This window comes from Lynx rufus, unplaced genomic scaffold (assembly GCF_022079265.1).
Source record: "Lynx rufus isolate CCGP_SWC_20201006 ecotype Redwood Valley unplaced genomic scaffold, mLynRuf1.p SCAF_27, whole genome shotgun sequence".
In the NCBI taxonomy this organism is placed as follows: Eukaryota; Metazoa; Chordata; class Mammalia; order Carnivora; family Felidae; genus Lynx; species Lynx rufus.
This window is the reverse complement of record NW_025814842.1, coordinates 613,313-639,932: the sequence shown is the minus strand read 5'-3', so window position 1 is coordinate 639,932 and position 26,620 is coordinate 613,313. Positions and strand designations below refer to the sequence as shown.

At 62.8% G+C, this 26,620-nt stretch overlaps 2 protein-coding genes across 7 annotated transcripts in view; one reads left to right on the top strand and one right to left on the bottom strand.

The window, feature by feature from the left end:
- The window catches only part of ADAP1 (ArfGAP with dual PH domains 1), a 51,044-nt gene extending 47,760 nt beyond the window's left edge, over positions 1-3,284 (top strand). For all 4 annotated transcript variants that reach the window (XM_047089376.1, XM_047089380.1, XM_047089378.1 and 1 more), the window contains 5 exons: positions 1,259-1,342; positions 1,570-1,632; positions 2,240-2,311; positions 2,490-2,718; positions 2,801-3,284. In XM_047089376.1, coding sequence (XP_046945332.1) covers positions 1,259-1,342; positions 1,570-1,632; positions 2,240-2,311; positions 2,490-2,718; positions 2,801-2,829 — 477 coding nt within the window. In that variant the 3' untranslated portion in view covers positions 2,830-3,284. The remainder of the gene's footprint in view (positions 1-1,258; positions 1,343-1,569; positions 1,633-2,239; positions 2,312-2,489; positions 2,719-2,800) is intronic.
- Positions 3,285-5,206: 1,922 nt separating this feature from the next.
- On the bottom strand, positions 5,207-25,646 carry GET4 (guided entry of tail-anchored proteins factor 4). 3 transcript variants are annotated; one of them, XM_047089381.1, is made up of 10 exons: positions 23,537-23,578; positions 22,202-22,404; positions 20,733-20,811; positions 20,319-20,400; positions 19,775-19,924; positions 13,053-13,191; positions 11,873-12,013; positions 11,640-11,715; positions 11,435-11,507; positions 5,207-6,039 (listed from the first exon to the last, which is right to left on the bottom strand). In XM_047089381.1, exons 1-10 carry the CDS (start codon positions 23,561-23,563, stop codon positions 5,954-5,956), a joined length of 1,056 nt encoding a protein of 351 aa, XP_046945337.1. In that variant the 5' UTR covers positions 23,564-23,578; the 3' UTR covers positions 5,207-5,953. The 3 variants fall into 3 exon arrangements, with proteins under 3 accessions (XP_046945337.1, XP_046945338.1, XP_046945339.1); XM_047089382.1 differs by lacking the exons at positions 22,202-22,404; positions 23,537-23,578 and adding an exon at positions 25,411-25,646; XM_047089383.1 differs by lacking the exons at positions 22,202-22,404; positions 23,537-23,578 and adding an exon at positions 24,938-25,223.
- Positions 25,647-26,620: the final 974 nt, after the last annotated feature.

Sequence of the window (26,620 nt, the reverse complement as noted above, 5' to 3'; positions counted from 1 at the left end):
CGTCTGCAGCGGTGCCTTCCCCGAGAGGGTTGTGCGCACCTGCTGGGGCCGGGCCCTAGGCCTGGACACAAGGAAGACTGTCTGACGTGGTTCTGCCCTCAGTGAGCAGGTGCACAATTTGTCAGGAGAGATAAGTGGCTAAAATCCCACCTACATTGAGAACTGGAAACAGTGACTGACTGCGGGGGAGGGGACCCACATCCCAAGGGTGAAGACAGACACTGGGATGGCATGTGCAACGTCCCTGGGGCCAGATGACACAGGACATGCTGGATAAGCTGACAAGGCTGAGATTGGCAGGAGAGGAAGGGCACGGGCTGGGCCGACCCCGCAGGGCCTGCGGCCACGCTCTGGACTTTCACCTCTATTGGAGGTACAGCGGTGGTTTGCTGGGAAAGTGTCACCGAACTGCCAATGACTCACCCAGCTGTGTGGTTTCAATGACCCGAGGGAGGCCTGACGTGAGGTGGGAGGCCAGCGCCGGGGAGCAGGCAGGAGACGGTGCCTTCTGGTCTCCGGGGCTGGTGAGGAAATGGAGAGCCCAGTGGTCACTGGAAGGGTGAACGGGGTTGTGGGCAGGGCCCAGGTGGAGGTCACGGCCTGGATTGGACGTCCTGTGTAGGAGGGTGGGGGACAGAACAGAAGGGGACAGAGCCGGCCCCAGGGGCAGGGATGGTTAGAGGGTGTGGGATCTGCAGCAGGCAGGCATGGCAGAGGAGGGAGGGGGGCGGCTGTGGCCAAGGCGGGCGCAGGGTGACCCGTGGGCAGGAGCGGGCTGCCCAGCCCTCAGGGAGAGGCGGCCTGATGGGTACCAAGTGCTGGCAGGGGCAGGAGCTGTTGGGGCTCGTCCGAGGTTGGGGCAGATTCCAGCATCGGGTGGGTGGGGGCCCAGAGCGGGGCGTGGCGGCCAGGAGAGGCAGGGGCTGGGGTCCACCCTGCCCGGCGATGGGGCTCCCCTCCCGCAGAGCAACCCTCTTGCTCCTTCCCTCAGAGGAGAGGGGTGGCAGCCCCGGGTGGGGTTACAAACAGGCCTCCCTCTGGGCCACGTGTATGCTTTGTAACCGCAGCTCCGTAGGAGAGGAAAGGAGCCGCCCAGAGCCCGGGGCAGGGTCAGCTCGGGGCCAGGGTCCGGCCGGCTCAGACGTCGCCACCCCCGCCCTGGGCCGACTCAGGGCTGCCCCCCCAGCAGGCCTCGCCCAGCACACAGTCTGGGGGGCAGAGCTCACGGCCCAGGCCCACACCAGCCTCTGACCCGCAGGAGATCGTGGACTGGTTCAATGCGCTCCGCGCGGCCCGCTTCCATTACCTGCAGGTGGCGTTCCCGGGGGCCAGCGACGCCGACGTGAGTGGTGGCTGCTCGTGTCTGTTGGAGGGGGTGAGGGGCACAGCCCGAGCCTGGGATGCTGGGCCGGGGGGCCGGCCGAGGGCCCCCGTGGACGCTGTTCCTTTCTGCTGGGGCGTTTCAGCTCAGCGGCCATGAGAGCGGGATGGAGGGGCTGGGACACACGGGGGGTGGGGGGGGTGGTGGGGACCGGGAAGGCCCAGGCCTGAGCCTGTCTTCTGCCCCAGCTGGTGCCAAAGCTCTCCCGGAACTACCTGAAAGAAGGATACATGGAGAAAACCGGGCCCAAGGTGAGTCTGACTGGCTGACCTGAGCCGCCGGGGCCTCCTTGGAGGCCAGTGTCTCAGCCTCCAGGGGCTGGGGTGGCCGTGCGGGGTCGAAGCGTCAGCGACACACCTTGGCGAAGATTCACTGTGCTCTCGGCACGCTTCTGACGGGTCATCTTGACCCCAAAACCTTTGTAAGCAGGGGCCCCGTGGACCCAGGACTGCGGGGCTCTGGTTAGCCCTACCCACTCAACCTAGCTAGTGCCAGGTCCTGCCTCGTGCCTTTGCCCGTCCATCTGGTACCTGTCTGTGCACCCGCCTGGGGCCCCCTTCCCTGCCACTTGGAGGCCCGCACGCAGTGACCCCATGGCCCAGACAGGACTCTGAGGCTGAGCCCCAGCTGAGCCCCCAGGGAGGATCAAGATGCACAGAGCAGCGAGGAGGGGAACTGGTGGGGAGGGGAGGAGAGGGAGGGCACAGAGGTGGGACAGTACAAATGCAAAGGTCCTGGGGCACCATCTGGCGGACGGAACAGGACGCAGCGAGCCTACAGAAGGCCCGAGTGAAGAAGGGACACAGCTGGGGGCCCTGCCCTCAGGCTAAGTGACCAGTCCCCGGGTTTCTCTCACAGCAAACAGAAGGCTTCCGGAAGCGCTGGTTCACCATGGACGACCGGAGGCTCATGTACTTCAAAGATCCCCTGGTAAGGACGGGCCTTGGCCCGGGTCAGCTGGGCCCTCACGGGGGACGCTTCCTCTCCCACGATGACAGGCCGAGGGCTGCCGGCCACGGGCGGCGAGGAGAACATACGGGAGGGGAGGGCCGCATCCCTGGGGCCTGGGCTGCTTGGCCCCGAGGCTCAGCCCGGCCCCGACCCACAGGACGCCTTCGCTCGCGGGGAAGTCTTCATCGGCAGCAGGGAGAGCGGCTACACGGTGCTGGACGGGCTCCCACCGTCCACCCAGGGCCACCACTGGCCACACGGCATTACCATCGTGACACCGGAGCGCAGGTTCCTGCTGGCCTGTGAGACGGAGTCAGAGCAGCGGGCGTGGGTGGAGGCTTTTCGGAAGGTCGTGGACAGACCCATGCTGCCCCAGGAGTACGCAGGTGAGTGCAGGGGGGCGGGGTGGGGGGGGAGCCAACACTTCCCGCGTGGCTGTGACACAGCCGGACGCCTGTCCTTTTCCAGTGGAAGCCCACTTCAAGCATAAACCCTAACAAGAGCTGGTCGTGGAGGCCGAGGGAGCTGGACTCACGGGAAATGCCACCGAAGAGTCAGCAGCCAGAGGGGGCCGGTGACGGAGGACGGGCCTCCCGGCCCCCGCCCTCAGGGGCAGCCCTGGACGTGGCCAGGCGGGGCCTGTGCTCTAGCCACTAAGACTCGTTTCTCCGGAGCCTCACTGCAGGCCGGCTGACCTGACCTCTGCCCCCATCATGCTGCTGCCCATGGATGTGACCCTGCCCACCCCCCCACCCCACCCCCCGTCCACCGGACCACCCTTCCTCGGGGCCTGGGCCCAGCCTCCTGGCTCAGGGCAGCCCAGCGGCCCCTCACCAACTCACCCTGCCCCCTGCCCACCAGAGCAGGACCTGGGCTGTGGGGACAGCGGGCAGCCTGCATGCCTCCCCTCCGGCCCCTCCTACGTATCTCCTCAACAAGTATTTATTGAGCACCTGCTGTGTGTCAATTGTGCGGTCCTGGGTGCTGGCACGGGGACACTGTCCTCGTCCTCAGGGAGCTGACCTGGTGTGTACACGAGGGTCTGGGGGGCAGAGGCCCCAGTGAGCTGTAACACCCCGAGTCGGGGTTTCAGGCCTGCCCACCTGCTGGGCACCTGGATGGGGGGGGGGGAGAGAATGAAGGGTCAGCTCTTGTCTGCTGCCGCTGGGCACGGACTGGTGACCCATCCCGCCGCCTGGAAGACGGAGGCAGAGCTTGCCCCCCACAGGACCCCATTGTGCCGTTGGCCAGACGGTAGTTACAGCCGCCGAGCCTCGTCCCCGGGCGCCCTGGCTCTGCCCACCCTTGGTGGGGGGACAGAGGAGCATGTGCAGGGCACGGGCTACCAGCTGGGTGATCCGGGTGCCCCTCACCCCTGTCCTGCCTGGACCAGCCCTTGAGGGGACCGGAAGACAGTCCCCAAGGGAGGGTGTCCTGACCCATCACACCAACCCTCACATCCTATCCTAAAGTGGCCATTGGTGTCGGAGGCTGGGGGGGTGGGGGGGCTCTGGGCCCCAGGAAGATCTACCCACTGGCCTTAGGCACATGGCAGGAAGTGGGGACACCTCCAGGGAAAGGGTATCCGAGGGCCTCTGCCTGTCCTCGTGGGCTGGGCTCCCACCACCTGTTCTCCCCTCTGCATCTGAGCACACGGCCCGCCAGCTGGGACCCCTGCACACCCGAACGGGGGCGCGGCTGCAGGGTCAAGAGAGAGTACGAGGCTGCACCACGCCCCCCGCCGTCTCAACCCTGACCCTACTGCACAGAGGCTGCGGGGTAGGGGTCCCCCAGACAGCTGGGCTGGGGGTGAGGCCAGCCAGAGGTCAGCCAGGGCCACTGCCAGAGTCCCAGAGACCCCACCTGCCCCAGGAGAGACCATCCACTGGCCCTGCTCCTCCCCAGCTGTGCCGCCACACCATAAGCCACCGTCACTGGCCCGTCTTCCCCAAGGAAACGAGGAGTCTCCTCCAAGGTGGAACGGGTAACCTCGTGGTCCCCTCCCCAAGTGGCCAGCGGCCCAGGCCACAAGTCCTCTGGGACTGGTAGTCTAGACCCTCTCTTGGCCCGGAGGCAGAGGTGTTGTGCCCGTTTCAACAAGAAACAATTTCACCACTGGCAGCAACAATTTCCGAAACAAGGTAGGAAACTCATGGTCCACAGAGGGTGTCACCGAGCTTACCTCACAGACGTCCGGGTGACGGGCCGCTCGTAGTCCGGGTGCTGGGCTAGAGGCCGGCTCGGGCTGGTGGTCGTGGTGGCCTCTGCTCCCTCGTGCCGTACGGCAGAGACGTGGGGACACAAGGCCCGCCCGGCTGCAGGCGCCGCTCACAACTGCCCGGTAAAAGGGCCGCACCCACGGGGGACGCGGGTCTCCGTGTGCTGAGGGTCCAGGCAGACGCCACCGCCGGGGGACGTGGGCGCAGGCAGGAAGCCGCTGTACAGGGGTGCTGTGCTTCCCGGCAGAACCGCACAGAAAAACCGCCGTGCCGCTCAAACTCCCCTCACGCCGACTGCGCTGGGCGCGCGTTGTAGTTCCGGAACAAACGTCACGGCAGGAGCCAGGCGCCGGTGGTGGGCTTGGACCCTGCGCTTCAGAGCCAACCTGTACCACCACCTGCTCCGGAGAGCCACGCCGGGCAGCTGGGGGGGCCTCGGCGTGGTCTGTCCCCACCTCCCCCGCGGCCTGTCTGTGGTGTCTCCACATCTGCGTATGCACCGCCACATGTTTACACAAGAGCCACGAGACCTTCCGCGACCGGCCGCGCGTGGCCATCCACAGCACCCACGTGGGCACGGTCCAGACAGCCCTGGCCAGGCCGGACTCGGCAGCCGCTCCCCGCTGTGCACTCAGAAAGGACGAGCACGGCAAAACCCAGTATAAAGGATTTATTTAAACTCAACAATTAACACAAACCTTCCCTTAAACTTCGTTTTACAGTCAATAAAAGTGTGTGTATCTTACGCCTTGCCATGCATGATCACTGTGTATTAATCTACAACTCTTATTTTAAATTGTGAAAAAATAAAGTGTCTCCCCTCTTGTAATCGCCCTGGGAACACCGGGTCTGGCATCAGCGAGAAAGGGCAGATCCGCTCACTCCCGGACTGGCTGTTCGGTTAAACCCTGAAACGTCAGGTCAGAGGAATCAACCACCCAATGAAAATAAATACCGCCTTTCGAGACGTAGAAAGGACTCCCGATCCCCTCGCGAGGCCCGTCCCGAGCGGCCGTGGCCTCGGGATTTGGCACAGAGCAGCCGCCCCGATGGTCTCCGGGACACTGGTGGCCGGGCCACCGCAGGACGTCCAGGTGGTGCTGGCTGGGCGGCGGCCACCCCCCACGCCACCCGTGACGGGGACGGGCCTCCGTCGGACGCCAGGCGGCCTCCCGAAGCAAACCAGACACAGAGGACAGGGAGAGGGTGGGAGCGCGGCAAGGCCCGTGCTTTATTGTGGTCAGTCTGGAGGTGCAGCGCGGCCCAGCCAGCACAGCCGCGGCGGAGGCGCAGCCCGGGGCGGGCGCGCAGACGCCAACGCGGCCACGGCAGCCGCGGACCGGGAGCCCCCGGGCGTGGGGGCCCGGGCTCGGGGCGGCTTCGTGCGGGCCGCCGGGCGGGGTCAGTCGAGCTCGATGGGGCTGCTGTCGTCCTGACTGTCCTCGCCCTCCTGCTCCGAGGCGCCCATGAGGCTGCTCAGAAGGTTCCCTGGAAGCAAACGCAGGCGCCGTGAGGCACAGCGGCCCCGCGTTGCCGGCACCCCTGCCCGGGGAACCCCACCTTCCACGGCACCGCGTCCCGGGGCCCGGACGGGAGGCGCGGGGGCCCCACCACGCGTCCCTGGGAACGCGGATGCCTGTGCCCGGAGCCCTCGGAGTTGTCAGTAACCCGCGGTCACAGGGACGTCACCATCCACCGACACGAGGCCATAAATTACACACGTGCTGACTTAAAGGTATCCAGAAACGGGTCGGGATGCGTCAGAGACCCCAGGGCCACACGCGGAGACGTTAATGGCTGTCGCCCACTGGCGCAGTCACCACGGACACTTTGCCTCACTCTGATCTCACCCACGGAACCACTACTGTGTCACCACAGGGTCAGCAGTTTACAAAGTCCTTGAAGCCAAGCCACCGAGAAAGTAAGAACACACGCACACGGGAACGACGTTCTCGGGACAGACTGCCACGAAGGTGCAGAATCGTCCCCGATCTGCCGCTAACCTGGGTCCAACGAACACACCAGCAGCACTCTGGGCGCCGGAAGGGCCGACTCTGAAGTTCTGGTGGGAAACGAGCGAGCACGAAGCATGAGGATGCGCGTGGCGAGGAGGGAGGCTGGACGTCAGGCCCGACAGATGCAAACACGCAGCCCCCAGGCCCGGGTGAAACCACAGTGCACCTACACGCAGCTGGCACAGGAAGGAAGGTGGGCCTCCACCCCCCACCCTTCCCCGGCACAAATCCGGACGCCAGACACACAGTTTCCAACTAGAAAGTCAAACCGTGTTCCCCAGGAGACGCCTTTCCACACAGTCTCAGGAAGACCTTTCCACGGTTTGGCCCACGTGCATCAAAATGGCAAACGTCCACCCAGCCCAAGCCCGAGGGACCGACGAGGCAGGGTGCCACGTGGATTCGGACAGCAGGACGGGGGCAGGGTCACGGAGCTTTGCGGGACGAGCCCGCGGCTGAGCCTGGCACCTGGGGCAGCCTCAGCTCCATCAAGAACCAGGCGCAGTCAGTGTGGAGGATACGTCGCAAGGGCACACAACAGCCATCTGTGTGTTTTTGCAGTTACTTCCAGAAGGAAGCTGAGGAAGGGAAGAAGTCTGAACGGCAAGGCGGATTTCGGTGCGTGCTGGCGAATACGAACTCCACGAGGTAACACCTACCCGCTCAAAAGTAGCAGCACATCGAGGCTCGTAAAAGCCACTCTCAGATGAAGGGCTACAATAGCCCCTGCCCCGGTGGAGGTCGAAGTTGACATGGGACCCCGGTGAAGGCGACGGCACGTGGTGTTGAGGCCTGGGGCCGCCAGGCTAGGCAGACGAGGGGCGGAGGCCTGGCCTCGAGATGCCGGGTCAGAAACCTGGCATCTAACAGTGGCCAAGACGAACCCGTGAAGAAATGCACGGTGTGCATGGGCCGGTAAACGAGTCAAGAGCCCCCCTCGGGAACCACACCCCCCCCCCCCAAACAGAGCAAAGTCCTGGTCCCGACAGCCTCACTGGCGAGGCCCGCCAAACGCTTCAAGGACACCCCACGCCGGTCCTTCTCAGACTTCTCCAGAAACGCTGAGGAAGAGGGAGCGCGTCCCAACTCCTTCCAGGCGGCCGGCGTAGCCCCCATACCAAAGCCCAAGGCGCCGGGAGGAGATCGGGGACCGCCACCCCTCGTGAGCGCTGATGCAAACGCCCGAGCAGAGCGCCGGCAAACAGACCGCGACAGCGCACGCACGGACGACGCGCCCCGAGGGGCCTCGCGCCTGCACCGCGAGGAGGGCTCCCCATGACAGGCCGGCGGGGGGGGGGTGCGGCCCCTGGGCAGAGGGGGGAAGACCCACGCGATCGTCCACCTCCACGGACGCGGGATCGGCCCCTGGCCGGCCCCACGCGGTCATCACGGCACTCAACCAACTGGGAACGGGAGGAGCCACCTCCACACGGTCCCCGCCGTCTCTGGAGAGCCCACGGGGGACGTCATGCGCAGGGGCGAGACCCTGAGAGCTCCTCCTCGAGGAGCAGACACGCGAGGAGGCCCTCGCCGCCTCCATTCCACACCGAATGGAAATTCCAGCCAGAGCAAGCAGGGAGAGAGAGAAGGAAAAGGCACCCACAGCGCAAAGGGAGCAGCGACACCGTGTTTGCGCAGGACGTGGTCCTGCCACACAGAAAACCCCAAGGGCTGCACGAAACAGCCGTCGGAGCAAGTGAATTCAGCAAAGGAGCGGGATACAAAGCATGTGGAGATCCGCTGAATTTCTCTACGCCAATAATAAATAACCGGAAAAATATCAAGAACAATTCCATTCACAGCAGCATCCACAAGAATAAAACACTGAGGCACTGGCTTTAACTGAAAGGCTGAACGACTCATGAATGAAAATGATAAAACACTGAAAGTCACCGAAGTCACAAATAAATGGACACGCTTTCCGTGTCCACGGGTTGGAAAACGTGATACCGTGTAAATGCCAATACCCTCCAATGCCATCTACAGGATCAATGCAGTCCTTGTCAAAATCTCAACGATGTTTTTGCAAGAAAAGAAGAACCCACTCAAAAATTCATACAGAATTGCAAGAGACTCAAACAGCCAAAACTACCTTGAACAAGAACAAAACCGGAGAGCTCACGTTTCCTGAGTGCGTGAGCTCAAAGCGGTGTGGTGTGGGCAAAGACACACACACACACACACACACGCATGCACGCACGCAAGCAAGGACCCATGGAACAGAACAGAGAGCCAGAAACATCCCCGAGCACATGGGGGTCAAACAGATCTGACCAGCGTGACAAGACCACTCATGGGAAGATCAGTCTCTTCAACAAACGGGACACTGGACCCCGACCTCGCGTGCACACAAAAAATAGCTCAAAGTGGATCAAGGATCTAAATGTAAGCCCCAGAACAGTAAAACTCGCAGAAGACACAGAGTGAAAGCTTCCCAGCACTGGACCTGCCGAAGACCGTGGCTGGGACACGCAAGGCCCAGGGAACGGAGGAGAAACCAACGGACTTGGTGAAAATTTTAAGTTCTGCGTCAGAGGACGCTACCCGGAGTGAAAAGGCTGCTGGGTGTTGGGAGGGGCAGGCAGAGCACAGAGGATTTTTAGGGCAGAAACCGCTCTGAATGACTCTCTAATGGTAGGTGTGTGTGTCTAAACCTATAAACGTACGGCATTAAAAGTGACCCTGGGGCGCCTGGGTGGCGCAGTCGGTTAAGTGTCCGACTTCAGCCAGGTCACGATCTCGCGGTCCATGAGTTCGAGCCCCGCGTCGGGCTCTGGGCTGATGGCTCAGAGCCTGGAGCCTGTTTCCGATTCTGTGTCTCCCTCTCTCTGCCTCTCGCCCGTTCATGCTCTGTCTCTCTCTGTCCCAAAAATAAATAAACGTTGAAAAAAAAATTAAAAGTGACCCTGAATGTAACCATGTGACCATGAAGTTCAGGTGAGAGTGATGTGTCCGTGCAGGTACAATTTCAACAAGTCCCCCCTCTGTCGCGGGATGCAAGTACCAGAAAGGGCTGTGAGGGGCAGGGAGGTACACGGAAAATCTCGGGGCCTTCCTCTTTACGTCTGTGAAACTTAAGCTACTTTAAAAAAATACAGTCTGGGGGCACCTGGGTGGCTCAGTCGGTCAAGCGTCCAACTTCAGCTCAGGTCACGATCTCACGACTCATGAGTTCGAGCCCCACATCGGGCTCTGTGCTAACAGCTCAGACTCTGGAGCCTGCTTTGGATTCTGTGTCTCCCTGTCTCTCTGCCCCTCCTCTGCTCATGCTTTCTTTCTCAAAAATAAATAAACGTTAAAAACATTTATTACAATAAATACAGTCTTAAAAAAAAAACAATCCACAAAACGGGAAAAAATATTTCTGAACCTTACATCCGACAAGTGTATTCGTCAACTTGATTCAAAAATAGGCACGTGACTTGACCAGATATACAGGTGTACAAATAGCCAATAAGCACGAGAAAACATGCTACGTGACCCTCGTCATTAGGGAGATGCGACCCAGCCACAGTGAGCTCCCACCTCACACCCTGTAGGACGGCTGCCAGTAAAACACAGAAAACGGCAAACGTGGGCGAGGATGTGCAAAAACCAGACCCCTCGCGCACAGCTGGTGGGACATGTCTGTCGGGCACAGTCTGGTAGCAACTCCAAACTTGAACACAGAACTTCAGTGTGACCTGGTGAGTCCAGTTTGGGGTGTACTACCCAAAGCACTGGGCGCAGGGACCCCAGCAGACAGGTGCACCCCATATTCACAGCAGCAAATTCACACAGCTAACAGGCGGAAGCAACCCGTGTGCATCACAGATGAAGGGAACACAACACGCGCCATCCACCCACGAAACACTATTAGGCCTTAAAAGGGAAGGAAGTTGTGGCACCTGCTCCAACATGGGCGGACCCTGCAGACACCACGGTGAGTGACACAAGCCAGACACAGGAGGACACGCACTGAGACCCACTCCCACGAGGTCCCGGGGTCGTCAGACTCACGGACACGGGAGGACACGCACCGGGACCCACTCCCACGAGGCCCCGGGGTCGTCACACTCACGGACACGGGAGGACACGCACCGGGACCCACTCCCACGAGGCCCCGGGGTCGTCACACTCACGGACATGCGAGGACGTGCACCGGGACGCACTCCCACGAGGCCCCGGGGTCGTCAGACTCACGGACACGGGAGGACGTGCACTGGGACGCACTCCCACGAGGTCCCGGGGTCGTCAGACTCACGGACACGGGAGGACACGCACTGGGACCCACTCCCACGAGGCCCCGGGGTCGTCATACAGACACAGAAGGACACGCACTGGGACGCACTCCCACGAGGCCCCGGGGTCGTCAGACTCACGGACACGGGAGGACACACACTGGGACCCACTCCCACGAGGTCCCGAGGTCGTCACACTCACGGACACGGAAGGACACGCACTGGGACCCACTCACACGCGGTCCCGGGGTCGTCACACTCACGGACACAGGGTAGGTGGTGGGACCGTGTCTGGGGGAGCGGGTGGAGGTCCGTGTATAACGGACAGAATCTCAACGTGGGGAGATGGAACATTCTGGAAATGGACGGTGCAGATGGCTGCACAGCAGCGAATGTGCTCAGTCCCCTGAGCTGTTCAGTTAGAAGTGGTTAAAACAGCAAATTTCACGATACGTGTATTTTACCACAAAAGCGAAAGATAAAAGAAAACGCCCACCGACGGGGCCCTGGGACGATAGGGCCCGCACGGCTGTGTGGGAGTCTACTGGGAGAAGGACCTCAGGGCCGAGCAGACACGGAGCCCGGGAGAGGACCGCACCGGCGCCCGCCCCGCTCCCTCCCTGCGCCCCCACCCGCCCCCCCACTCACCCAGCAAGCCCCCATACGAAGACGTCTGCTTGGGCGGCACCCCAAAGAACAGCTGTCCTATCCGGTCCAGGTACTGCAAGAGACAGAGGAACGGGCTCAGCGGGGCGCAGACACGCGGGCGACACGACCTCCCACCCGCCCGGTCCCCGAGGCTCCCCGTGCCCTCTCTTCCTCCAGCCGTCGCCCGGCCCCACGCGCCCCTCACCTCATTGTACATGGGGTCCCGCCGGAGGGACGGCTGGTACTGCTCACACAGCACCGTGAACACGGTCAGTTTGCCCCTGAAGCGACACGGATGGCAGCACGGATGTCCAGGAGAGTCCAACGTGCAGGGCACACGCACGCGCCCCTCCACACGTGTGCGCATCCCTCTGTGCGCTCTGTACCCCCTCCCCCCCCCCCACACACACACGACCCCTCCACGCACACGCTACTCACCCATCTACGGCCAGCAGCAGAAACCAGATGAAATTCAGCAGAGGCTGCACAAACGGAGGGCCGTTCTCGATGGACGGGTGTTTCTGCGTGTACGTTGTGAACACCACTGACGCGCTGCTTTTGTTCTTTAAACAGAGAAACCTGGAAGGGACGCCCTAGTAAGCAGGGTACCGAGGCAGAAACAAGGGACTCGCACAGACGCACACGTGAGCACCAGACCTGGGACGCTTCTGGGGGCACAGCAGAAGGCCGGCCCCAAACAGCACACAGGGGCCCCCGCCATGCACGGCACCCCTCCGCATTCGCAATTTCCAGGGGAGGACGTGAAGCTCGCGAGGGTGACCGTGTCTGTGGCGGGTTCTCGAACTCCAGACCGCGCGCGCCCAGCAAGTCAGCCCAGGGCCCTGGGGAGCGTGCAGGGCAGTGGGACAGGCTCTGACTCCCGCCCCATGGGGCCATCTCCACGGCCTTCCCGTGGCCGCTTGTCCCTCCTCGTCAAGGTGCGAGCGAGGTGACCGGGTGGTCTTGGGATCCACACACAGGTGCCGTGCACCATACAGCTGGGCTCGGGGGCTCTGGAGTCCCCGAAACTCTCCATTTAGAGGCACAGACACGTATCAGGCCGCCGTGCGGCGGGGCGGGGAGCTCCGAGGTGCCGTCAGGTCCAGCGAGCGTGCTGCGACCCCCCTCCCGTTCACATGCACAGAACGTGTCCTGTCCCGACACCCGGCCACCGATTCCGGGGGTTTCCGAGGCGGGAGCGCGGGCCCACCCTGCCTCCCCCCCAAGCTGTGCGTGCTCGACGGTCCCGGAAAACCATTGGCGAGGGGGCAGGAGGCTGTCCGATGGGAGCGGGGGAGCCTCACAAGAGACGTCCGGGACCCACACTCACTCCTCGGCCCAGGACACCTCGGACATCTTATTAAATACGCACACCCCCCGAATGACAGCGGCCCGCCGCCCAGAAAATCTAGAGAGAACGGAACACGGGGAGGAACGGCAGGACGCCGGTCAGAACACTCCCTTCCGCGGCCGCCCGACTCAAATCCCACAAACGGTCCGCGGGACCGGGGCGACAACACACAGCCTCCCCGACAGGTCTGCGGCAGGGTCGCGGGGTGGCGACCCTGGGTGGCGTCTCGGCCAGGTGACAGGAGGCCGAGCCAAGGGGGGTACCTACTGTAGCACGGCCTGGGCCACGAACATATCCACCTCGCTGCGGAAGCCCCTGGACGTGGAGTACTCCACCAGCATGTGGGCACAGCCCTCGCCGTCCGCCGAGTGCAGGAAGTGGTACCGGGACTCGCAGTAGTTCTGCTCTGCGGGAGGGAAGCGGACACCCGTGAGCCCCGAGCGCTCCGCACACCCGCCCTGGGCACCCCCTGCACTCGGCACACCCGCCCCGCCCCCCCCCCCCGGCCCCCGCACACCTGCCTGTGCCCCGCACACCATCCCCGCCCCCCACACACCTGAGTGCGCTCGGCACCCACCCCCCCGGCCCCCCCACCGGCCCCCACACACCCGCTCTGGGCACCCCCTGCACTCGGCACACCCGCCCCGCCCCCCCCCGGCCCCCGCACACCTGCCTGTGCCCCGCACACCATCCCCGCCCCCCACACACCTGAGTGCGCTCGGCACCCACCCCCCCTCCCCCCCCCCGGCCCCCGCACACCTGCCCTGGGCACCCCCTGCCTCGGCACACCCGCCCCGCACACCATCCCCCCGCCCCCCACACACCTGAGTGCGCTCGGCACCCACCCCCCCCGCCCCCCCCCGGCCCCCACACACCCCCCCTGGGCACCCCCTGCACTCGGCACACCCGCCCCGCCCCCCCCGGCCCCCGCACACCTGCCTGTGCCCCGCCCCCCATCCCCGCCCCCCAAACACCTGAGTGCGCTCGGCACACCCGCCCCGCCCCCCCACACACCTGAGTGCGCTCTACACCCACCCCCTAGGCGTTCCATTCACCGCCTCAAATGCCCATGGTGGGAGGGCAGGCTTCGGGCTGAAGTCCCCACACTGGCGTCCGCATTAGCTGGTTCATGAGAGCGGGCCGACGCGAGACCCCTGGACTCATGCTTCTGACAACTGAGACGCAGGCCCCGGAAACCCCGGCACGCAAACGCAGCGAAGGTCAGAGTGGTGCCAGGACCAGGTCGGGCCCGCCTGTCCCCCAGGCCACACGAAGGCCCCTGCCGTCCTGATGGCCACCCACCCTCTGTCCACCTTCCGACGCACATTCCACATTCACTACTTCCCTCTCCGTGTTTGTGGTCCGTCCCCCTCAAGAAGCCCTGCTGGACGAAGGACTGGATGTCCCCACCAGGACTGATGTCCCAGTCGGGATGGACCCGTCCCGCGAGTGGTGAGGACACGGCTCAGCCCCACTGTTTCCCAAGAAGGGCCACACTGTCCCGCTCAACGCGGAGTCACCTAGGAGCCGGACAGACACGTGGAACCTCAGGCCCCAAACTGGAACCTGCACCCCAACAGGTGAGTTGGGGGCACTCTGGCCTCGACCTTCTGAGCCTGTTCCCTGGGGCCACACCTCTCACCAGGGCAGGAAGCTTTAGTGCTAACAGCACAAAAGGGGGCTGGAAGGACCTTCCAGGAAAAGTGTGCTCCAACTAACCTGTTCCTGAAGCACTCCTATTGTACGCTGCTCGTGGGACGAGCTCTACTGGTACGTTTGTTAAAAAAATAACAAAAATCCCAGCCTTCCCAACGCCAGTAAATGACTCCCGCTGTACCCCCTGCTCCCCGCACTCACTGCTCGGAAACCTGTCTCCCTGCCTGCTGGCCCTCGCAACAATGACGATTCAACACCCTTCGCTCTCACCAGGCGCTGGCAACGCCTGGGCACCCCTGGCTGCCATGGCTAGGGGGGCGGGGCTCGGCATCCTACAGAGCACAGGGGTCCAGAGCGTCCGCCGCGCTGAGGCACAGCCCCGGCCTAGACCAAGTGCCTCCTCACACCCTGGCCCATTTCCCAGAGTGGACCGGATCACGACCCCGTCTCGCTCACAAGGCCCCCTGGCTCCCACACCTTTCCAGGGCTAAGGCGCCGTGCCCCAGCCGCCTGCCACCTTCTACCGGGAATAGTGGTCCCCGGCTGGCCAGGACTGCTTCCTGCCATTGGCCCCAGCCCCCAGCGCCCCGCACACCACCTTCCGGAGCTCAGAATGGTTCGAGCCCCCATTTCTTTGCGTACTTGCGCTCTCTTCTCTCCCTCAGACCATCCAAAAATAACTTCTGGTTTTAGAGCATCCACAGAACAGAAAAATTGGGCAAAACCATGCCCGGATGTTCTGTCCCAGAACCAGACTGGCTCCAAGAACCGTACTGGACCCTGTACAAGAGCACCTCGGGGATACTGGGGGCTGGTTCCAGGTCACCGCAACAAAACCAAGTTTTTGGTTTCCCAGGGCACAGAAAGCTGCGTTCACAGTCTGCTAAGCGTGCCCTAGCGCTATGTGAAAACAAGAAATAGAACTTAAATAACAAACGTTAACCATCACCCAAGCCTGCAGCGGGCTGTAACCTTTCTGCCGGTGGAAGGTTTTCCTGGAGGCCGCCGGCTGCTGACTGTCAGGGTGGAGGTTGCCGGAGGCTGGGGTGGTTCTGGCAAGTTCTGAAATGAGACGATCGAGTCTGCTGTGCTGACTGACTCTTTCCCGAAAGGCCCCTCCGTAGCGTGCGATGCTGTTCGATAGCATCGTACCCACAGGAGAACTTCCTTCACGCCTGGGGTCCGGCCGCTCACACCTGCTGCGGCTTTAGCGACTCGGTTTACGCGCTGTTCTCAACCCTTTGCGGTCATTTCGACCGTCCGCGCGGCGCCTTCACCAGGAGTGGGTTCCAGCTCCAGAAACCTCCTCACTTGCTCACCCGGAAGGAGCGGGTCCTCGTCTGGTGAAGCGTGAGACGGAAGCCGTCCAGCCCCAGCCGCAGGCTCCACCTCTGGCTCTGGTTCTCTTCCTGTTCCCCCACATCTGCACGGACTTCCTCGCCCGTGTCCCGAACCCCTCGAGGTCGTCCCTGAGGGCTGGCATCGCCTTCTGCCAAACTCCTGTCGCAACTGGTATTTTGGCCTCTTCCTGCGAATCACGTACGTTCTTAGTGGCATCGAGAACGGGGACTCCTTTCCGGCGGGTTTTCGGCGGACTTTTCCCAGCAGAGGAAGCACCATCCGTGGCAGCTACAGCCTTACGAAGTGCGCCTGTTAAAGAAGTCTCGAGGACCGAAACGACTCCTCGGTCCACGGGCGGCAGGACGGATGCCGAGTCAGGCATGAACACCACGCTCGTCTCACTGCCCGTCTCACTGCCCGTGTCCGTCCGAGCTCTCGGGTGACCAGGGGCGTCGCACACAGACGCGCTGCCATGCGGGCGGCGGCGTCCCGTCGGCAGGGGGCAGGCAGCGCCCACTCCGCGTGCTCGCTCGGGGCCCTGGGACTCGGGACGGGTCGCTGGGCACTGGCCCCGGCTTGCGGTCACCGGCTGCTGCGTCAGCCCCGGACGGGAGGGTCGGCCGGTCCCGTGAGGCTGGGAAGCCAGGTGCTGACGTCTCTCCAACGACGCACGTCCTGACGCACGTCCTCGACGGCGTCTCCTGAAGACCCGTGTGGCGTGCGGTCCCCTTGGTTAACGGTCGCAGCTGGATCTTCCGGACCCCCTGCGGCCGCGTCTACACCGCCGTGCACTCTTCCGTCTTGGACGCGGCCTCTGCTGGCTTCAGACTCTCCTCCCGCAGCTTCCTCCCCGCCTCGGCCTTCCTTCGTGCAACTGAGGCAGTCAGCGCGTGGCTCTGGGTTAGGCTGTAGCTTACGGGGATGCCGTGGCTGCTTCGCTCCTGTGTCCCGACCGCTAAAACGGGGAGGCTGATTCTTTCCCATGCTAATTTCCTTCCGGAGCGTGTCCTTTGCGCCGACCACCCGGCTAAGCGTCCGGGGCGAGGGGCCCGGTTTCCGCCTTCCTCACCGAGCTTACTCGTCCGTAGCTTGTGATCTGATGTCAGAGACGCGAGACTCTTCCTTTCGCTGGGACCCCAGGGGCCTCTGTAGGGTCATTACGTGGCCCAGTTTCAGTGTTGTTGTGTCTCGGGAAACAGGGAGGCCCGAGGACGAGGAGGGAGAAGGGGAGCGGCCGGTCGGGAAAGCGGTCAGCACACACACAGTTATCGATTTTGTTTGCCCTTACGTGAACGCGGTTCCTGGTCCCCAAAACAATCACGATGGTAACGTCAAAGATCACGGTCACAGATCACAGTGACACATGATGACAAAAAACCTTGGGGCATCTGGATGGCTCAATTAGTTCAGCGTCCAACTCTTTATTTCGGCTCAGGTTGTGGGATCGGGCTGAGCGTGGAGCCTGCTTGGGATTCTCTGTCTCCCTCTGCCCCTCTGCCCAGCTCGTGCTCTCTCTCAAAACTAAAAAAAGTTAACTTTAAAAAAAAAATAAAAAAAATAAAAATCTCGAAGTATCGTGAGAATTAGCAAAATGTGACACAGAGACAGCAAGCAAGCAGGCGCTGTTGGAAAAATGGCGCCAATAAACTGGCTCAACACAGGGTCACCGCAGACCGATGTGTGGGCAATGCGGGATCTGTGAAGCGTACCAGAACGAGGTGTGCCTCAATCAGCAGACCGCCACAACACAGCAGAACTGACAGCGGAGGCAAGCCGTGGAGGGCTAATCACCGCGGCCGCAGGCCTGTCCCCAGGGGCCACAGCCGCACAGACATCCCTAAACACAGGCTCTGGACACAAGCCACGGACGCCGGGGCAGGACAGGACGCGGGATCTGTGCCTCAGGCACTACGCATAACTGCCTATATCCTGAATTTTAAAATCATGTTCCTAAATATGAATGCCTTAAAGCTGGCTCTCAACCCGAGGCCCCTGAAGGACTCTTTTTTTTCATTTAATGTTTATTTAATTAAGAGACAGCGAGGGGCGCCTGGGTGGCGCAGTCGGTTAAGCGTCCGACTTCAGCCAGGTCACGATCTCGCGGTCGGTGAGTTCGAGCCCCGCGTCGGGCTCTGGGCTGATGGCTCAGAGCCTGGAGCCTGTTTCCGATTCTGTGTCTCCCTCTCTCTCTGCCCCTCCCCCGTTCATGCTCTGTCTCTCTCTGTCCCAAAAATAAATAAACGTTGAAAAAAAAAAATTAAAAAAAAAAAGAGACGGCGAGTGAGCACATGCGTAGGGGAGGGGCGGAGAAGGAGAGAGAAAGAACCCCAAGCAGGCTCCCCAATGCCAGCACCGAGTCTGACGTGAGGCTCGATCCCACGTACCGTGGGATCGTGACCTGAGCTGAAACCAAGAGTCAGGCCCTCAAGTGACTGAGCCGCCTAGGCGCCACCACCTCTGAGGGTCTCTTGGAGCCACAGATGCAGGATCACGTCTGTTTTCTGCCTGGCATCTCCCCATGGACCCCCCAAATAGACTGGGCAAAAGGGGCGCCAAATAAATGCTTGCTAGGAACACAGGTTTGCTGTAGCCGCCCCTGATCGCAGAGCAGGCCGTCCACCTGCACGTGAACACCCCAGGCCGGCCCCTGCAAGATGGGGCGGGAGTTAAGGGGCAGGGGCCTCAGGGACCCCCCACCCCGCCGGGCCGGCGAACACCGACGGTCTCTCCCTGACGGGCTTCCGGGCACCCACAATGAACGAGACACTCCAGCATCGGGTGGGTGGGAGGGCATTCTGGTGGGGACAGACGACAGACAGAAAATGCATGGGGCCCATGCGAGGCTGGAAGGCCAGGGCGGCCCGAGGGAGGGGAAGCAAGGCGCCCCCAGGGAGTGTGCATGCCAGCAGAGGAGGGGCCCAAACCGCCTCAGCCCCAGCGCCCAGCTGCTCCTGCTTGGGCCCCCCTCCGGCTCTGGGTCAAAGTGGGGAAGGGATTCAGCCGCCCTCTAAGGAGAGCGTCCTGACTGTCTGGCCTTTGAACTCATGCACATCTGACCGTTATCCTCCCAGCAGCCCTCTGGGGTGCGGGCAGGGCTGGCATGCCAGCAGCTGAGGGGTCTGAGGAGCCCCACTCGTGGGTCACAGCGGGTGGGGACACGCGAACCAGTGAGCGGTGCCGCCCCGAGAGAAGAGGGGAGGAGTCTGTGTGCTCACACAGCTGGCATCCCCGTGCGGGCGAGGGCTGGGTTCGTGGGGGGCGGCCACCACACGCGTGCCGCCGGACGAGAGGCAAAGCAGGGACGCGCTGGGCCCGCCGGCGTGGGGAGCAGGCAGGCCTATCTGACCACAGAGCCGCCTCTGGACCCAGGCTGCTTCCAGGAGGAGCCGCTAACACAGACGCGACCCGGCGGAAGGCCGCCTGCAAGTGAAGGAAGGTGCCTCTGTGCCCCCACCAAGGCACCTCCCCCCTGCCCAGCGGACGCCCGGTGATGACCCCTGGGAAGGCTGACGCGGTGTGAACGAGCTGCCCGCAGCGCTCACTCAACAGGACACAGCTGTTCAAACCCTCCTGAACAAATGCTGTCCAGGTCACCAAACCGAGGGTCTTTCCCGGCCCTTGAGCACCAGACTCAGAGCTGAGGGTGCGAACCACACCCAGAAACTGCCTGGCATCCCCCCCCCCGGCCCCCTCATCAGCCAAGTGCTTAATCAGAAGCGGAGATTTAAACTTGAAGACGACGCAGCACGCCGTGCCGTCACAGGGCCCACCTGGGGAAGATGTCCCAGAGAGGAAGCTGGGGGTGGCGGGGGGCGGACAGGAAGGGCCAGACCAGCGGAGAGCAAATCCTCCCCTCCTGGCTCCCCGCGGCCCAGGAGTGCGACTGCTGACAACAGCTAACGCCAGTAAGAGCCACCAAGGCAGAAACAGGGGCGGCTGTTTGGGGACGGCCTGCACCCTCCCGCCGAGAGCTTTCCCCGCACCGGGCCTACCTTTCCACAGGGTGAGGGCCAGCAGCTGGTGGAGACGGGGGTGGCCCAGCTTCCCTGATCCTCCACTGGACCACTTCAGGGCTCGAGACACAAAAGCCACTCGCTCCGGGGAATTCGGGTCCATCAGACTGAACAGTTTAGCCAGATTTTCTAAAACGACACAAACACAGACCCTCATCCAGAGAAGCGCTACCGTTCAGCGCCCCACACGCCGCAGGTCAGGGTTCACCGAAACAAGAACTGTTCCGCCCCGGAGCTGAGAAATGGCGTTCTGGTGTGTCCCAGGGCCCCCCCCCCCGCTGACCTCTCGGCCGCAAAGTCAGCAGCCTGGAGGCTCGGCCTGTGTCCTGGAGCAGAGGGGGAGGTGGACTACAGCAGGGAGCTGGCCCCCGGGGGACCCGCCCCGATGCACGCTCAGCGTGCGGGCAGGCGGGCAGGCTGGCGGGCGAGGTGCCAGCGTCCACCAGAGAGGGCGCGCGCGTGCGCGTTGGGGCGTCACTACTCCACGTGCACAGGTACCTCGTGCACAGTCAGAAAGCCTCACCCAACAGGTCAGCGGCCACCTCGACTTCTGCCTTCTCCAGCGACTCTAAGACCAACATGGACAAGTCCGCGGCGCTGTTTTGCTACAAAACACAGAAGCGAGTAGGAATCACAGAAGCAGAGCCCTGGGTGGTCTTTAGAAGCCCCGGCAGAGCTGGACGGCTGCTCCGGTGTCCAGCCAGAAACGCGTGGCGGGGAGATGCACGGGGCCCCCCGGGCGGGGCGCCTGGAGGACGGAGACCCTGGCCGGCGCGGCACCCGGCACCCTCACACGGCACCCCGGACACAAGCACACCCGCCTGGAGGTGGCCAGCGACAGGGACGGTCCACGGTCGTCCGCCACACCTCTCCCTGGACGCTCCTTTTCCAACCCGCGGGCCCCAAGCAGAGGGGGAAAGGCAGGCCCGCCGCGTACTTGGCCGTGGCTGAAGAACAGGAGTGCCCCCGAGCACATGAGCTCCCGCGCCTCCGTGTGCTTGCTCTGTGACATGTACCTGTAAGACAGAGAGGAGGGCGGAGCCCCAGTTAGGTCCAGTTATGCCCCGTGCTCCCCCGCAGACGTCCTCCACAGTCTGACACACTCTCGGAATCACGCTCCCCCAGCCCAACGGCTACGGTTTAGAGAGAAAGCGCGAAAGATACGACGTGTGAGTAAACACAGGAACTTTATACGGCAAACGATCCCGGAAACACGCGTGTGCGCCTGCGTGCGTGACCGACCAAGAACAGAGTCGAGCTGTGTCGTCGCGTGAGGCCTGCCACCTCACCGGGCGGTCACGGCACCCCGGCCCCCACCCACCGTGGCAGAGAGTCCCTGCCGTCAGCGAGGCAGGCCTCGGGGGACTGGCAGACCCACACCCCCCATCTGACAGCAGCACGGGTGGGGGGCCTGGCGCAGCTCAGAGGTCGCAGCAGAAGGACCCAGAGAAAGGTTGGATGACGTCCACCCCGAGCACACAGGCCCCGCTTCGGTGGTGGGACCCGCGTGAAGGACAGAGCGACATACTGGTGTCCATCGGAGAACCAAAGGTCAGGGCCCCACTTGGGGGTCGGGACAGCAGGAGCTCACTGGGGGACGTCGACTCTCTCTGTGGTCCCCACCCCCTCCACCCCACCCTGTCCTGCCTCACTTTCCCATTTTGGACACATTTCTCAGTTTCCTTAACTGCAGAGAGATAGACACACCGAGAAGCCGGAGCCTGGCAGGCAACTAAACACAAACAACAGGATGACGGTCTGTCTGCGACAGGCGACATTTAGCGAAGCCGAGTTGAGCCCGAGAGAGAGCCAACAGCAGGAAGCAGCTCCCCGCAGCCCGGCGCAGAGCTAAGCGCGCGACCGACGCTCGACTCGCTGGCCGTGCGCCTATCTCCGTGATTATCAGAAAAGAAACAGAACCAAAACAAGTCGAAGAAAGATACCAAGCGAGCAGCACAAGGTGCTCCCAAGACAGGCAAACAGCAAACACGGAGGCCTGGGAGCCCGTCTGTAGCTCGCCCCGACCGGCAGGCCAGGGGGGACGCGAGCGCCAGGCTATTCAACTAACCACAGAAACGGTCTTTGCTTCACTAAGGTTCCACGACCGGAACCCCCCAGGAGAACAGGCCCCGCCGCGATCAGCACACAGAAGACCCATCTGCCGGGCGGGGGCGGCACCAGTGGGGGGAACCCGCAGCCCGGCCAGAAAACCACCGCCAGCCTGAGGGCTGCGCCCCCCCCCACGCCCAGCTCGTCGCAGCCCGGTCCTGCCGGGGGCCCACACTGCCACGGGCGGTCCCGGGAAGGCGAGTTCCAGAGGCGCGCAGCCCCACGCTGCCACCGGCACGGACACGCGGAACCGCAGGCACCTCTCCGTGACAATCCTGCCAGCGTGTCGCTGCTTACACGAGACGTGACAGGGCTCTAGACTCTCCCGTCTGAGATAACCTCTCAGAGCACCAGATGACAGAAGTCCCTGGGACAACAGGGCCTGCTTTCGAGCACCCGCAGCTCCAGGGCTGGGGGCTCCAGGGGGAGCGGAGCAACGCAAGGGTTCCACGGCGCACACGCCCGGCTCGGGGAGCTCGCGTGTTGCAGATCAAGCAAAGCTGGAAAAAACGGAAACAGTGAAAGGCGATCGTGAGAAATGCACGTGCTTCTGTCTGGAACTCGGGATGGGAAGGGATTTAGTGCCGGGGCCCAAGGCGTTGGGGGTGGGGGGGAGCTGAGAGCAGGCGGGGCACCATCCACCATCCACGTGGCCCTGACGTCAGCACACACGTGTACGCACCAATGGAACCCGCACCTGGCCAGCACGTGATTGGGGCGGGGGGGGGGGAGGGGGGGGCGTCCCACCCAGCCTTGTGCCTTGTCCGTTGATTCTGCTTTTTATTCAAAGAAGCAAGCAGAACGTAACAAAAACGTTAATACTACCAATAGAAATTGTGGGGTCAGAGAGAGGCATGTCAGGTGTCAGCTAACAGCACCCCATGCTGTGGAGCTCAGGAGGGCTCAGCATCACCGCAGGGTCACCCCGAGAACATGACCGGAACCCCCTGGAACCCCCTGGCACAGCCCCCTCCTTTAGGAAAAGTTCCTTATTTGCTCGGAGGTTTAAGTTTTTCTTTTAAAAATTTTCATTTGATTTGGGAGGCAAAACAGTGACACAAATGTCAGAAGGCCCCTGGGAAGGAAGACGGATTTTGGTGAGATCAGAGGGACGCAGGCTGGATGCAGAGGGGCCCCCCCGGGAGGTGACAGTGGAGGCACTGGGCCAAGGGAAGCCAGAAGTGGGGGGCTAGAGAACTACTGAGTACCCATAACCCAACAGGCCTGGAAAAGAGACTCCCTCCTAGTCCCAGAGAAGCTCTGAAGACACTAAGTGGCCACCTGCTGGCACCACACGGGGGTGGGGTGGGGTGGAGAGGGGGCAGAGCGTCCAGCTGAACGACTGGACCTCTGCCACGGTCCGCGCCTAAGGGACGCGCACCAAGTAAGCCCGACCCACCCGACTGCCCGATTCCGGGCTCCCTTCTCCTTCAGCTGCCCTGAAGTACGACAATTACAAGTGTAATTTGTGAAAGTCTCTGACAGGTGAACGGGTGCCAAGCTGTGGTCCATCCGCACTACAGAACATCACTTGGCCACAGAAACGAATGAACGCTAGGCATGGGGGTAAATCCTGAATGATCGTGCTGCGTGGACCCGAAAAAGACAAAAAGAGGATATGATTCCACTTACGTCACATTCTAGAAAATGCGAATCCATCTACCGTGACCGTGATGCAGAGATCAGGGGTTGCCTGGGGGCGAGGGGTACAGATGAGAAAACTTAGGCAGTGACGGAAACTCTTAGTATCCTGACTGCTGACGGTTTCGTGCGAGCACATGCCAAAACTCATCAGAGTGCGTGTTCTACGTAAACTCTCACACAAACGTGTATTTACTTACACAAAGACCAAAAGCCTAATGTAACTCAGTGAACCTGACTTCTCCCAGAGCCACACACCCAGGAGGAGGGTTCTAAACAGGTCCGCACGGACTGTACCCTGGGAGACAAGGACAGCTCCCGGCTGTTTCACTCAGACCTTGTGGACACCACAAATGCCACCACCGACTTCGTCCCCAGGGAGGCCAACGACAGATCATTTACTTTTGCCAACTACCAAGAGGTGAAGGTACACCCCACTGCCCCACGACCAAGCCAAGGCTGAGACAGGTTCAGCAAGATGTCGTGGGTCACTGGTCACAGAGCAGAGGTGGAATTCGAAGTAGGTCAAGGCTGTGCTGGCAGAGAGCATGCTTTCCGTCACCACCCCCGGCCACTCCAGACACACACCCTGTGCAGAGACACTTGCCTCTTTATAGCTGATCAACACCTCCTTTCCCCACGCGGGCAGAAGTGTCTCAAAACAAGAAACACTGTTCATTTTCGGGAAGATCCAGTTTCGCTGATTAATCACTGGGGCAAATATTTACATACAAATCCCGGAGAACAGCGAGCACCGGGGCAGATCTCCAGGCCACATGGATATCTGATTGCCAAGCGGCCAGGCGGAAGGCTTCATGTTGCAAACTTCATTGCCTAGCCTCCTCAAGTCTTTGGCTGATTCCCTAAACCACAACCAACTCACTCCTACCTGGTCCTCTAAGCCAACAGAGCCCACCGTCGTCTGGGACGTGACGAGCCGCACTCAGAGCACCTCTAAGTCCCCAAGACCTTGATCCGACTGGTTATTTAAAGAAAATTAAAAAACCTAGGCCGAAATGGTGAACAGGCCCGACTCTGTGGCAGTTCGGAAAGAAAAAGCAGGCCACAAAACAGCTTTAACCACCTATAAAATGGTCTTTAAGGGCTATCCGACTCGCAACGAACGGCCCATTGCGTTCTGGCCCGAACCGTAGAGAAGCGGCAGAACTTACCGGAATGTGCCAAGAACCACCCAGAAATCACAGCAGCGGACGTGTTACAGCACAACCACCGAAAGAAAATTAACGCAGGCCACGCGACACTCGCCAAACGCTCCAGGGCCGCACCGGAAAAGCACATTTTATCGCCCGCAACCCGCAGCGGGCCAGCTTGCACGCGTCGCGAGCCCTGAGCGCCCCCCGCGCCCCGCAGCTCAGCGCCTGGGACACTCACCGTGGCGCCGGGGCTGCCGGCCGCGCAGGTGCAGGCGCAGCGCCGGGCTCGCGGGCACGGCTGGCCCAGCGCGCGGCGCAGGGGCCCCGGGGCAGAAAGACGCTTAACCCGGACGACCGGACCGCCGCGGGACGCAGACCCCGAGGCTCGGTCCCGGGGTGGCCGTGGCTGGGCGAGGCCGGCCAGGGGCCCGGAGAGTGGATGTGCCGGGCCAGGCACGGGGCGGCCGGGCCGGGACTGGGGGAGGCCCGGCTGGCGGGGAGCTGGGCCGAGGCACGGGGGAGGCCGGGCTCGGCGTCCTCAGTCCTCCGCCTCCCGGCCGCCCGCCTGCTCCGACCGCCGCGGCGACAGGCAGCGGCGCGGGCCAATGGGGGCGCGGGGCGGCGCGGCGCGGCCAATGGAAGGCGGCCGGGGGCGGGGCGCCAGGCTCGGCGGAAAGCCCTGGAAGGCGGCGGCCGCGGCGCAGCGGCTACCTGAAGAACAGGGTCCGGTACATCTGGTGCGCCTCGTAGTAGTCACCCTTCTCGACGCTGGCGCGCAACTTGCCCTCCACGCGCTGGACACCGCCGCGATTCCGGGCGCCGTTCCGGGCACTCTCCTGCTCGGCCATCGCCGCCGCCGCCATCGGGCCGGCGCTCCGCGAAGGGCTGACGCTGTCGCAGGCGCGGTCGGCAGCGCCTCTCGGCTTCCGTCCCGGCGGCCGTCCGACGCCCTCTACGGTGGCCCGCGAGGAGCCGCGCGCAGCTGGAGGCGGGCGCGCCGGCGGGCGACCACGTGATTGCGGGGCGGGGCCGTGGAGCCAGCGGCGGACGGCCACGTGACCTCGGGGCGGGGTCGCGGCGTCTGCGGAGGGCGGCCGCGTGGCCGCTGGGCGGGGTGGAGGCGGCGCGCACGTGACCGCGGCTCGCTGGCTGACGCCACAATGGCGGCGGCACGTGACGACCGGGTTCTGGGGCGCTGCGGGGGAGAAACTGAGGCTGAGCGGCGCGGGGCTGGGGAGGGTGGCCTGAGGTGAAACAAGCGGCATTTCCACCATCGTTGGGACGCAAAGATTCCTAAATAAAAGCTGTGTTTTCACGCTTTCGGGCGCGGGTACAGGGGAGGTGAGGGTCCTGATTTGGCCCGGGTTTGGGACCAAAGAGAGGTCGAAGTCGAGATGACACGTCATCGCTCGAGTCGCCGGCTCGCTTGGACGCAGAAGCACCTGTTAACACAGAGCTGCAAGTCTGGTGGGAGATGGGGACAAGGACAGGACAGGGATGGGGGCAGGGGACGAGGACACATACGGCGGCTGTGGACGGGGATGGGGAGAGGGTGGGTTTTGGGGACAGGGATGGGGACACAGATGGAGGCTGGGGACAGAGGATGGGTTATGGGGACAGGGACAAGGATGGCACAGGGGATGGGGACTGGGACAGGGGATGGAGATGGGATGAGGACAGTGGATGGGTTCTGGGAACAGGGACAAGAATGGGACAGGGGATGGGGACAGAGGATGGGTGATGACACAGATGGAGGCCGGGGACAGAGGATGGGTTATGGGGACAGGGACAAGGATGGGAGCAGGAGATGACACAGATGGAGGCTGGGGACGGGGATGGGGACAGTGGATGGGTTCTGGGGACAGGGAAAAGGATGGGACAGGGGATGGGGATAGGGACAGTGGATGGGTTCTGGGGACAG

Coding starts and splice junctions, on each gene's coding strand:
- GET4 (XM_047089381.1), bottom strand. CDS start 23,563: ATGGATTCGCATTTTCTAGAATGTGAC. Junction 19,925..20,318: donor GGTGGCCGCTGACCTGTTGG/GTGAGGCTTTCT, acceptor GTGTCGTTTTAG/AAAATCTGGCTAAACTGTTC. Junction 11,716..11,872: donor CTGCTGCTGGCCGTAGATGG/GTGAGTAGCGTG, acceptor GTGTCGCTTCAG/GGGCAAACTGACCGTGTTCA.